Source organism: Rhinolophus hipposideros (assembly GCF_964194185.1).
Source record: "Rhinolophus hipposideros genome assembly, chromosome: 1".
Classification (NCBI taxonomy): Eukaryota; Metazoa; Chordata; class Mammalia; order Chiroptera; family Rhinolophidae; genus Rhinolophus; species Rhinolophus hipposideros.
In genome coordinates, this window is record NC_138047.1 from 110,255,066 (window position 1) to 110,268,040 (window position 12,975).

At 54.2% G+C, this 12,975-nt stretch overlaps 1 protein-coding gene across 8 annotated transcripts in view; it reads left to right on the forward strand.

The window, feature by feature from the left end:
* The window catches only part of LETM1 (leucine zipper and EF-hand containing transmembrane protein 1), a 33,158-nt gene that overhangs the window by 355 nt on the left and 19,828 nt on the right, over positions 1 to 12,975 (forward strand). For 4 of the 8 annotated variants that reach the window (XM_081056665.1, XM_081056666.1, XM_081056667.1 and 1 more), the window contains exons 2-4: positions 1,620 to 1,733; positions 3,719 to 3,779; positions 10,645 to 11,095. In XM_081056665.1, the coding sequence (XP_080912791.1) occupies positions 1,620 to 1,733; positions 3,719 to 3,779; positions 10,645 to 11,095 (626 nt within the window). The remainder of the gene's footprint in view (positions 1 to 1,619; positions 1,734 to 3,718; positions 3,780 to 10,644; positions 11,096 to 12,975) is intronic. The other 4 variants (XM_081056671.1, XM_081056669.1, XM_081056670.1 and 1 more) reach the window with 1 other exon arrangement.

Sequence of the window (12,975 nt, forward strand, 5' to 3'; positions counted from 1 at the left end):
GGCCGTGGGCCGCCCTGCCCCTCCGCCCCGCCCGGGCCCGGGCGTGGTGCGCGCGGCGGCCGGTGACTCACTGGCGAGGTGACCTTAGCCGCCCGGCCGCCGGCTGCTGCGTGCACGGCGGGTGCAGGAGCGTCGCGAAGACGGCGCTGACGGCCAGCCCTGGGCCGGGGTGGGCGCTCCCCTCGTGGGCCAGCCCGCGCGAGGACAGCCGTGCCCTCGGCCACTTGCGGGGCTCCTGAGACGAGGCTGGGCGGGGGCCGCGCACACGCGAGGGACGTCCGTGGGAGCCGCGCGCTGCGGCGTCGCGGGGCGTGGTGTCGGGCGCGCTCGTGCCCCTGAGCTTCAGCGGCCCGGGCTGGGCCTTGGCGGCCACGCCTCGTGCTGGGCTCTCGGGGGCCGCCGCTAGGCGCCCACGCTCCCCTCGCCCTCCCTCTCGTATTAACCTTCTTGCGTTTGCTCCCTGTTGGTAGGGTTGGGCCAGAGATAAACTGGCCCCGTAACATCGGCACGCAAGTAAAGTGACGTATCCCGCGGTGCTGGACAGTGGGCCAAGGTGCCCCAGGACGTTTGACTCCTGTCGTTCCACCGGTCACGGCTGGATGGCCGCTTAGACCTTTGGAGCGGCCCGGCCGTTGAGCAGCTTTCCTGGTCTCTGCTGTCAGCGCGCTCCTGACTCTTGGCCACTTCGTATTTGCATAGCACGTTTAAGGTTGAGAAGTTAGTGACTCTGTTTTGTGGCCGCGTCGCTTCAGGAACACAAATGTTTCCTGTAGTTCTGTCCATGGTCGCAGACATAAGGGGGCTGCTCCTCGGGGAGGACTCCCAGTCGGTGCTGCCGGGCTTTTCTGCAGTACTTTCCCTTTTTGTCACCGTCTGACATCAGTGTGGTTCTTTGTCACAACGAGTAAACCAACACTGATACATTAGTAACTGAGGTGCCGCCTGACTGCTCAGATTCCCTTTGCCCGGATACTCTTCCTGTTACATACTTTCTTCTTGTTCTGCACACACTTTATTTACTGTGATGTACGGTCTTTGTCCCAGGACCCCATCCGGAATGGCACATGACAATTAGTCACATTTCTCTTCAGTCTCCTCTTGGCTGTGACAGTTCCTCAGACTTCCTTTGATAGTTTTGGGAAGGACCGGTCATACACATTGTGCGGTGGCCCTCGAAGGGGGTTTGCTGACGTGTTTCCCATGGTTAGACTGGGCTTGTGGCTTTTGGGGGGCAGACCATAGAGGTGAAGGGTCCTTTTCATCACACCCTGTCAGGGCTGCCTGCTGTCAGTGTGACCGTGGCAGTCCACGTGACCTTGGTCACTGGCGGAGGCGGTGTCTGCCAGGTTACCCCACTCTGCAGTTCCCTTTGCACGCCGTGCTCTTTGGGAGGAAGTTGTGTGCAGCACACGCTTGGGAGTGGGCCGGGGTTGCCCAGAGGTGGGCTGAGCAGCTTCACCAAGGACTGGGAGTGAGAGCAGCGGCCGCCAAGGGACACTCCCAGCCTCTGGCCATTATGAAGACGGGGAGCACTGGGGAGGAGCAGGCGGGGCAGCTGGGAAGCCTTGGAGCTGTTGAGTGTGAGGGCCCATGGACATCTGGGTCACATGTGCCCACAGGTATTCAGGTACAGCGTGCCCCGGAGGAGCTGGTGAAGGGGAGAGAGGACGCCGCCTGGAGTAACTGGGGGAGAATCCGGAGAGCATGGTTTCCTAGAAGCCAGGCGAAGGAAGGTGAGGGATGAGCAGAAATGCATTTCGTCTCAGTCCCCTGTCCTTCCTGGTTCTTGCCAGAGCTCCTAAAGTTGTTGGCATCTCCTGAGTGACAGGCTGTCTTTTGTTACTCACATGAGCCCCTTTCCTCTGACCTGAGTTTATGCGAATGAGGTACCTGTGATTCGAGATCTGAACCTTCCAGCTCCACCCCCAAACTCTTGGTGCAGCCCTTGAGACTGAGTCCAGGGCCAATGGCCAAGGGTGTAATCAATCGTGCTTAGGTGACAAAGATTCAAACTCTTGAACAGGGAGGCTTTAGGAGCTTCTGGGTTGGTGGCACTTGTGGTGGCTCTTGCTGATCATGGGGCCAGGGGCTCCTGCACTCAGGGCTCTTCTTGACGTAGCGCTATGTACGTCTTCATCTGGATGCTCACCTGTATCCTTCATAACAAACTGGAACAGTAAGTGGAGCACGCTCCAGAGTTCTCTGTCATTCTAGCAAACTCTCAAAACTGAGGGGTTCATGGGAACCCTTGAGTTTGTAGTTGGCAGAAGTGTGGGCTGAGGATCCTACTTGCAACTGATGTGTGAGGTGGGGGTGAGCTCGTGGGACTGAGCCCTTAACTGGTGGGTCTGCACCAACTCTGGGTAGAGTCAGAATTGAGTTGTAGGACATGCAGCTGGTGTAGGAGAGATGCAGAATTGGGTGCTGCGAAAAAGAAAACAGAAAAGCTTCCAGAAGGAGGGAGTGGCCCATGGAGCACGCCCTGTCGTGGAGGGGGAGGGGAGGACAGGAGAGAACCTGGAAGCCCACCCTGGGGTTTCCTCCGAGGGATGGGATGGAAGCCTTCGGAGTGGGGTGACCCTGGGCAGGGAGCAGGTAGGACGGGGTGTACAAGTTCAAGCCACTCAGAGATGGGGGGCAGGGCAGAGCCCTGGGAGCTGTGACAGCCTGTCTGCTTGGCTGAGGGCATATGCAGGGCGGAGCCATTTCTGAGGGGGCGGGGTGGCTGGCCCAGGGCAGGGGTGGAGGGGACAAGCACAGGTGGGCCAAGCTTCTGTTTAGGACACAGGGGCAGGTCCTCAGTTGGAGCAGTGTGTTCTTTGCCATGGGCTTTTTATTTTTAACTGAAAATTGAATGTTTGACGGGAATGGCCTTTTGCACAAAAAAGTGAGAGTTGCCTGTGTTGACAGTACTAGTCTTCTGCTAAATTACACAAGTGACAATTGGAAGTCTGTCCCTAAAGGGTCCACGGGGAGCAGTTTGGGTCTTCCTTGAGTGCCAGGAGTGGTGCCTGTCCCCCTGCCCTGTCCATCTTCCCCCCTCTCTTCTCATGCTGGCTCTCAGACCTGCTCTTGGCACTCCTGCTGCCTGAAGGGCTGTGACGCCGCCAGGACCATGCCGCTGGCCCTCCCTCCTCCCATCTCAGTCTTGGCCCCACCACAGGTGCTTCTCCAGCCCAGGGTTTGATCACAGGGAGGCCCGAATGTTGGTCATGTGAATGAACGCTGAATTTATGCTTGTGGGAAGTAGAGCGAGTGAGAGGAAGGAAGCATAAAAAATACATCAAAATCCTAAAATTGGGCAGGGAGAGTGTTGGGTCACTTGGACCTGTCCTTTGATCGCTCTGTGGGCTGCCTGTGCATTGGGGGTCATGTGCACCCTGTCCTCTGCCCACCAGTGCCAAGCTGGAGCAAGTGGGGAGTGGGGACACCTGCAGGTCCCGACTCCCTAGGCCCTTGGCTGGCAGAGCCTGGTACCCTCACTTGGGATGCGAGGAGCCAGGGTCTGACTCAGGCTCCCCTTCTTCCATAGTGCCACCCCGAGACGCTGTGTTCCTAACTGGGATGGCCTTGCACTTAGCAATGCTCTGAAACCTTCCAACAGCGGAACAGGCTTCCAGGAACTTCCTCTACAAAAGAGAGCAGCACAGTCTGGACTCTAAGAGACATTAGCATAAAGCGCCTGCTTGAGACTGATTTTCTTGTTTTTCCTTTGCAGGTGGTCTGGGGAATCGCGCTTGTCTTACTTGTGCCAGTGCCGTGGGGCTGACAAGCCGTGTGTAAGTAAACGGATCCCGTTCTGCCTGGAAGAGGGGCCTGAAAATGCCTGAGGGATGTGTGACTCGATTTGGGGGGATCCGACTTTCCCGCTCCGCTCCGCATTTTTGCTCCTATCAAACCTTTACCTTTTCATTTTGAAATGCAGAGCCACATCCATTGGCGAGTCTGTGGCATATCAGTGACCACTTGTGATCCCCGCGCCTGTTACAAATAGTGTCAGCATTTTGGTATATCTTCTTCTGGGCTTTTTTCTTATGTGTCTGTTTTTTAAAGACATTCATTTTACGGCCTTTGGGGTATTCTTTTTTTTTTTTTTAATTAAATTTATTGGGGTGACAATTGTTAGTAAATTTACATAGATTTCAGGTGTACAATTCTGTATTACATCGTCTATAAATCCCATTGTGTGTTCACCACCCAGAGTCAGTTCTCCTTCCATCACCATATATTTGATCTTCTTTTTTTTTTTTTTAAGATTTTATTGGACTTTATTGGGGAACAGTGTGTACTTCCGGGTCTTTTTCCAAGTCAAGTTGTTGTCCTTTTAGTCTTAGTTGTGGAGGGCGCAGCTCAGCTCCAGGCCCAGTTGCTGTTGCTAGTTGCAGGGGGCACAGCCCACCAACCCTTGCGGGAGTCGAGGAATCAAACTGGCAACTTGTGGCTGAGAGCCCACTGGCCCATGTGGGAATCGAACCGGCAGCCTTCGGAGTCAGGAGCACGGAGCTCCAACCGCCTGAGCCACCAGGCCGGCCCCTTGGAGTATTCTTGAGCTGGGTCAGCCTGAAGCGGGGGTGGGCGTGGGGTAGGGGGCTCGAGCTGGGGGCCCTTCACCAGTGCTGTGCCAAACTGGATCCCTTGGTCAGTTCTGTTTGCTGGCTTCCAGTTTTCAGCAATAAGTACTGGCAGACGGACCTGCCCCTTTTCATTGATGTTGGCGATGGAGCTTCGGGGGTGTGAATGGGTGCTGTGCTGGGAAGCTGATTCCCATTCTGAAGGCCCCTCCCCTTGGGGAGGGGTGCCTTCATCGGCTGCCTGCTGCTGGCCACCATCTTGGATCTCAAGCCTTTAAAGTGCTCAGTGAGCAGCCAGCCGGGGCCCTACATGCATCCGCGATTGTGTGTGGCCAGCGTCACGCAAGGGCAGCATGAGGTAGGGACATAACAAAGTCTGTTTAAAAGCCCTGACCAGCACCAGCCGCAGTCCCCCAGCCCCCCAACTCTCCGCCCAGCTCTTGACTTTTATGTTAAGTAGGTTTCTCTTCTGCAGTCACAAGACTGTTGTCAGGGGGGCGGCCAGTGAGCTCAGTTGGTTAGATCGTGGTGCTGGTAGCACCAAGGTTGCTGGTTCGATCCCCGCATGGGCCACTGTGAGCTGTGTCCTCCTTAAAAAAAAAAAAATATTTTTATGATGTGGAACTATTAACGTGTGAGCATGGGACAGCTTGACTCTTGCCGAAGCATGCCTTTCTAGATTTCATTCTAAAATGAACTCTGATCTGTAGGTGGTATTTTAGGGGCCTGGGACCCAGCAGTATGGCCCCGTGACCTGGGGGTATGGTCATGGTTCCCATGAAGGATGTGGCCCCACATGGCCAGCTTTCAGGGTTTTTCACGACAAGCTGGAAATCTGGATTTTGGCGTGTAGTCTGATTTTAAAGTTCTGGTGGCTACATCAGGTTAAGGACTGGGTTCCCTGCTGCGACCAGCCCCAGGTGTGGAGGGCGGCGCCTTGTACCAGGGGCGCCAGCAGCTGGCAGGGCCCTCTTCCTGTTTCCCTGTGGGGGCGGGGCATCTGTCCTTCTGGGGTAGTCTACCTGTCATTCAGCTTACTGAGTTCTCCAGCCAGCTGTGGTCTCAGGGACCAGGCCTTTCATGCCTTTCTTCTTTCTGAACTGTTCTTGTGAATTGTTTCAGTTCTAAAATGGTCATTTTGGGATTGTAACTAGAATGTCATTAAACCCATAAAATCATTTGGGAATGTTTACTTTTAAAATGACATGTAGTATTTCCAGTGTAAGTTGTTTTCTGTATTAAGACCTTTCTTTCTACAAAAGGTGTGTCACTTCCTTTGTATAGGCCACATGCATCGCCTTTCGGACAATTCCTGGATGTGTTCTATTTGGTGGTGTTTATGGACCTTCCTTTCATTATCTTTTCTAAGTGATTGTTGCTAGCATGTGTGCGGTATGATCAAACTATGGTGAATGTTTAAATAAAAAAAACTTATTACAGTAAATGACACATTGCCATTAATCCCCCTCAAAATCCTCCCCCTGGCTTCGAACACACGTATCCCATCATTCCTGCCACTCTCTGAAGCAGTTCTGGAAGTCCTCTTTCGTGGGTGTCTTTAGCTGCACTGTCGTGGCTGCCTCGATGTCCTGAATCATTCTGACTTTGGGGAAGAGCCAGAGGTCACATGGTGCCAGATCTGGTGAATAAGGTGGAGGAAGACACACAGAAGTGTTTTTATTTGACAGAAATTACCATATACCAGAAGCGATGTGTGACATCGAGCGTTGTCATGATGGAGGATGATTTACAGCACACTTTAAAACACACCTTCTCTCAACCGTAGCTCACACCGGACTGACAGCACTGAACAAGTTGAAACTTGTCACACACTTTGTTACTAAGGTTCCACGGCCGCTTCCCATATTGAAGGTCCCTGCCTTTCCGTTGGATGGCACTCAGCAGCAGCACTCACCATATTTTGTGATCACAGCGGATAGGCTCCATGTCACACATTGCTTCTGGTACTGCAATTTCTGTCACATAAAAACATTACAGTGTGTCCTCATCCACCTTATTCACCGGACCCGGCACCGCGGGACTTCTGGCTCTTCCCCTTGGGAACCAAAGTCAGAATGATTCAGAACATCGAGGCAGCCACGACAGTGCAGCTAAAGACACCCACGAAAGAGGACTCCCAGAACTGCTTCAGAGAGTGGCAAGAACCACGGGATGAGTGTGTTCGAAGCCAGGGGGAGGATTTTGAGGGGAATTAATAGCAATGTGTCTTTTATTGTAATAAGTTTTTTTGTGTGTAAACACCATATTGTTTGATCGCGCCTCGTGAGTTACTAATTTGTGTCTATTTTCTTGTGCCTGGCCACTCACCCAGCTCCATTCGTTATTTTTTGCTCCTACTGTAATACCTTTTTAGTTAATGGTAGGGGATCCTCCTAGGGGATCCTCCTAGTACGGATAATTTTTTGTCTCTTTCTTCCCTGTGCTTTTGCTTCTGTTGTGGTTTTAGGTCTTAGTGCAGTAGCCAGATCTGTTGTCAGACAGTTGTAGCCATTCCTGCGTTCTCACAACAGCTGATGTAGAGTCTGGTGTTTACTCTGTGTTGGTAGCTCCTGGTTTTGAGTACTCTTTCCCATGTCTGTTTATTCTTATTCTTATTTTTATTGGGAATGGACGTTGAGTTTAAGATTCAAATGCACAAGCATTTAAGGTTCAGGTTAAAACATAAAAACTGAGTGATACGTTCACAAGTTTTAGAATGTTGAATACTTTCTATAGAAAGTTGAGCAGTGAGAACTGTAAAGCTGCTTTATTGAACTCATATAGTTCAAATTAGGAATTACAGATGAGAGTCAAAGTCTTACATCAGTCTCAGCATCGGAACAGTGTTACTTTTCATCTTGATCGCACAGTCCCGGAAATCTTGAGTTACACGGATAAGTAACTGCAAGTGGCAGCCATTTGTGTGAGTTGTTTCGCGGCGTCTTCAGGTGAGATGGTGCAGACGCCTGCTGGGTGAGCAGGTGGAGGGTTCTGTCAGCGCCGTGGACGTGATCCGGCCGCTGCTGACTCCTTTGTCACGAGATACCCACAGAGGAAGCACCCAAGACTGAGAAGCAGCCAGACAGGAACAGTTCTGAAACCCTATTCAGTGGGAAAACCTAAGTGGACATGAGGCTCTGTGTCCTCTCAGGCCTCACTTGGTGTGACTGCTCAGACAATTGGCAGTGGAAATGTGAACGCATTGGTGACACAGCAGGCACGCTGGAGGTCGTGTGGCCTCCAGGAGCTGCTGTGAGGGGCGCTTTGTCCTGCAGGCGAGTGTGGTTTCACCTCCTGTCTCTGGCAGGGAGGTGTCCTGCACCTCTAGAATCATCCTTCTCGGTCGTGGTGCTGCTGGCACCACATTGCCCTGCTCGTGGTGTGTCCCTGAGGAACTGGGGGTGGCACCCTCTGTGGCCGCGCTTGGACCATTGACTTGGCACGCTGTCCCCTTCAAGCCCACATGTTACCACAAGTTTAGTGGCCCGCAGGCGTTGTGCCTGTGGCGTTTTCACAGCTGTTTACAAGAGTCGAGGAGGTGCTGTGGCCGCAGCAGGTCTGGGTCCCCACCTGCTGTGCCTGCTATCCAGTGGTCGTGCGGCTGACGCCAAACGCTGCTCCTTTGCCAGGCACTGCTCAGCGCTTCTCTTCTTGGAGGGGTTGACAAAACGTCTGGGTTGAGACGCATGCAGGAATCAGCTTCCTAAAGCGAACAGGCGACTAATGGAAGCCCCCATGCTTTTCAATGAGACTGAGCAGGCCTTCCTCTGGTGACCATGTGTTTCTATCTGAGATGTTGCTTTTGCCAAAGGGTTTCACCCACTTTGAAGGTGACATCAAAAAAAGGGGTCAGGGGAGAAAAGGCAGGAGGTGTGGTGACTGGGTGGTGGGAGGCCGTGCCCGCTGGCCCCACTCAGGGCAGGGAGCGGGTGCTTCTCAAGACGCTGCAGGCTCTGGCGGCTTGGGGCAGAGCAGACTCCCTTCTCAGTCATGCCATCTGTCCCAGCTGCCCCCAGAAAGGCAGCAGTGCCCAGAGTGGTTTTCTACTGACAGGAATTTTTGAAACAATAAATTAGTTTTATGTTTTTGAAAATAGTTACCCCTTTGTGACTAGAACGTTAGTAATAGTTGTCTCTGTAATGTGCTTGAAGGCAGCAGGTCTGCGGCCCCCCCGGCACGCTGGTGCGTTTCTGCTCAACTGCCTTCAATGTCTGCCTGCTGGCTGCCCCTTGCAACTGCTGGCATCATGCCTTCTCGTGGGAGCCACTCACTTCCTTGCTATGTGAGGGTTGGAAATTGGATACATAGCTTGATGTAGCTGGGAGTAAGGTTGGTCTCTGTGCGGGTTCTGCCCTCGCTGCACCAAGGGGCACAGGCTGTGGCCAGAGCCTGATTGAACGGCTCTGCTGTGCTCCTTGCAGCCGGTCCCTTGTTGGCTGTGACTGTCAGGACAGGGAGGGTTTGAGGGACCCGCCACGGGACAGGACGGACCCTGCCCTTCACAGGCAGAAATGGGCTCAGGACGGAAGAGAGGCTGGCCGGGAGGGAGGGGGATGGGTCGGTCGGTGGGGGGCCAGCGGTGCCCTGCGCCAGCTGCACCTGCCCATTACAGGCTGCGAGCTTGTCCTTCAGTGTCCCCATCTGTAAAAGGAGCAGCTAAACTAGACGTTTCCCAGCTTTATTCCACTCCCGATTGGCGGCTTCTCAACTGCTTTGATAGGTCAGTAGGAATACTGCCACTTCTGTGATGGGTGTTGCTGTGTGCTAGACAGTATTCTGGGTACTTCATGTATATTAGCACACACATTCACAAAGGACACTCAAAGTACAGAGAGGTTAAGTTACTTGCCCGAGGTCACACAGCAATAAGTGGAGCTGAAATTTGAACTGGGACAGTCTGTTCCAGAGGTCAGGTCCTCATAGCTGGCACTGAGCTAGGTGCAGAGAGATGGCCGACAGGTGGGAAGAAGCTGGGTTGTGTGTGCTATAAACAGTGTGCCTCTGAAGTTAAGTTAGAGCATGTGGCCAGCCACCTAGAGCTAGATTTGTGACAAGCAGGGGAGAGGTTTCTAGTGACAGGTGAGATGAGTGGAAGATTGTGAAACTGAAAGAGAATTGTACGGGCCAGTTGTCCCAGTATTGGATTGTAGATGGTGGTCTGTCGCTGCTCCAGTTGGAAGACAATCTCCTCATCGTGCACAAACCCTGGGCTGTGCCTGGCTCTGGCTGGGCACTGAGAGCTGCGGGGCACGGTTCATGTCTGGCACATGCTCCAGACATGCAGGCGAAGTGGCCTGCCTTGCACGGCTGTTTTGTGGGTCGACACCGAATATGCAGCTGCCCGGGGCCCAGAAGAGAGAACTGGGACGTGGGCAGCCCTGTGAGCTGTAGAGTGTGGATAGAGGGCTCTGTGGCTTCTCACTGGGCCTAACAGAGCCCTTGGTCCAGTGGGAGCCTGTGTGATGGATTCGAGAATGGCATGCTAGGACAGCACTTGGGGGCAGGAGGCTGGAGTGAACTGTGGACCTGGAATGGGCCTGCGGGTGTGTGTGTTGTTGGGGCTCGGGGGAAGGCCAGTACAGAGCAGAGTGAGCCGGAGGGGAAGGGGCCCTGGGTTTCATTTGTTGTTTTTGCCATTTTGTACAAACGCCGTTGGGCGGCTGGTACAGGGGTCTGGACCACTGTTGATTCGAGCATCCTCACTGATTTTCAGGACTCAGGAACTGCAGGTCTTTGTAGAAAGCCACCTCTTAGGGAAGAGGCCCTCCCTGCGCCACCCTCCCACCCCCAAACTCCCCAAGTCTGGGATCCCGGGTCAGACAGTGCCCAGAGTTGGTCTGTCTGCCTGTTGGGCCTTGCTGGTTGTGTTCATGTGCAGCCTGCCCAGCTGAGACCCCCAGCCCCTGCCACTGTCCCACGTGGGGCAGCTCCTTCACCCCGGCTCTGGAGGGGAGGGCTCCCGGTGTTTTCCAGGCGTCGGGAAGCGGTGGGGAGTTAGCTGTATGCTCTGGGCAGGCGGGTGTCTGGGGTGCAGTCGGAGCTCAGAGACATGGCTGTTCTCTTCTCTTTCTAGGCATGTCCCATGGGGCGGCCGCGTCCCGCTCCACCCCGTGTACCTTTCCTTCAGAGGTGATCCCCCGCGCGGCTGCACGCCGAGGCCCGAGCGCACGTGCTCCGTGGCCCGAGGCCCGTGGGCCCCCGCCTCGGCCGGCCTGCTTGTCACCGGGCCGCGGTTCCTTCCCGCGCGCTGCTGGCACTCGTCGCCCGCGCTGGCCGACGACTCCGTGGTGGAGAAGTCGCTCAAGTCCCTGAAGGACAAGAACAAGAAGCTGGAGGAGGGAGGCCCCGTGTACAGCCCCCCTGCGGAGGTGGCCGTGAAGAAGTCCCTGGGGCAGCGGGTCCTGGACGAGCTGAAGCACTACTACCACGGCTTCCGCCTGCTGTGGATCGACACCAAGATCGCCGCGCGCATGCTCTGGCGCATCCTCCACGGCCACAGCCTCACCCGCCGCGAGCGCAGGCAGGTAATGCGCGCGCGGGCAGGTGATGCGCGCCACGGCCTGCCCCGCCCCTGCGGCTGCTCTGAACCGCTTCAGGCCTTCTCTCCTGCTTGGGGGAAAAGGAGAAGGTCCCCTGTGGGCCGGGGCCGGAACGCCACGCTGCACGCTGCTGACGGTCCATGCCTCCGCGGCCAGGGGTTCCCAGGACTCGGCGTGTGTGCGCTCCGCTCCTCCTTCCTGCCGACCGTCCGCAGGGGCCGGATTGTGTTTGTTCTGCAGGCGAACAACCGCCTTTTCTGTCTCGTTGCTCCTCGTTGTCCTAGGGCTGTGCATTTCCCTCCTGTGGAATTTCAGTTTTGTTTGGGATCCGTGCTCCTGACCCAGAGATTGCGCGTCTGTGGCCAGCTCCAGAACCTTCCTGCTCCCGCGCTCGGGGCCCTCGGGAGCTTCCGGTTGGGCATTTGGTGCACAGCCCGTTCTGTCCCCGACAGCTCTTACAAGTTTTGAGTCTTGTTTTCCAGGTGCTCAGACCTCTGGGTCTCTTACTTGGTCCGTGAAGTAACGCAGTTACGCTGTAAGCTTTACTGCCTTTTTCCCCTGTTCTTTTCCTTTTTTGCTGACTCCCAAGGGACAAGAGGCACCTTCAAGCTGCCAGTGCCCTATGATCCCCCAAGGAAAGGCACAGAAATGCCCCTCCCCTCAAAACTGACCCTCAGAGGGTTCCTTCATGAGAAAATGGGGCCTTTCCCACATCTTGGGAATTAGCTGTTACCTGTGACAGTAACTGGCTTCCGTTTTATACTTGTTCTCAGGAACTGCATTGAGCACACAGGTTGCTTTACTTTAACTGGCTGGACTCTCCGAAGGGATGCTGTTTTAGAAGGGTACCGATTGGAAATTTGAAGAAAGAGCAGTTTATTAGAAGTTCAGAATCATCCCGTGAGCGTCCATGGGTCTCTGATCACAACGCCCATTGTCATCTACGTGATTACAAGATAATAATGCCTCCTGAGCCAGGCTTCCTGTGCGCCTCCCATCCCGTTCTGCTGAGAAAGTTCGTTTGGGGTTATTTTTGTTTGTTTTGTTTTGCTACTTCATTGAAGACAGTATGAGCCTTTAAGGAAAAAAGTCAGAGCAGATGATGAGTCTCAGGGCGAGGTCCCAGCATGGACACGGCGTCGGCAGTGGTGGCAGGTCCCCGTTGCTAGTGTTGCGAAGAGGGGCTGTGCAGCTGGGCTGTTTTTCCCTTGGTTTAGGGCTTCGTAGGTAATTGGAATGTGAACAAAATGTTCATGGGCCTGATAACAGAGAAGTGACTCTTAAAATGAGGATATTTACAAAGGCAAAGGAAAATCACATTAGAAAGTTTAAAATGTCTTAATACATTTGATGTAAGTGTTGCTCTAGTGGGAGGTACATTTGAAATGTGAATGTAAGTTTATGTAACTTGAGTGCTTGCTCATCACATTCAGTGGGGAATGACAAAAGTGTCTGAGAATTGCTGAGGAACAGGGGCATTTGGGAAGTACTTCTCTGTCCCGACTTTGGAACTGGGGACCTACAGCGTTCAGTGAAAGGAGGGTTTCTGTCCCCTAGACGGTCACCCTGACACAGGAGATTTGGCTTCTGCATAGAAATGCTTGGAAGTGACAGGACAAATGTAAAGCTGAGTGAATTCACAGCCTGAACTGCGTGGACACGTATGTGAAGTGGCCGTGCAGGGAGAGACCATCCCCTAATAAGCCTTAGCTCTTGGCCTGAGTCAGCAGAGTTTTCTCTCCCACACTTTGGGACAGGACAGTGTGGCCAACGCTTGTTGTAGGGCTGCAGGGAAGGGGCAGCTGGGTCATGGGCACCCCAGTTCAGCCTGCAGTGCGTGCACTCCCGGCCCCTTTCCCCAGGGC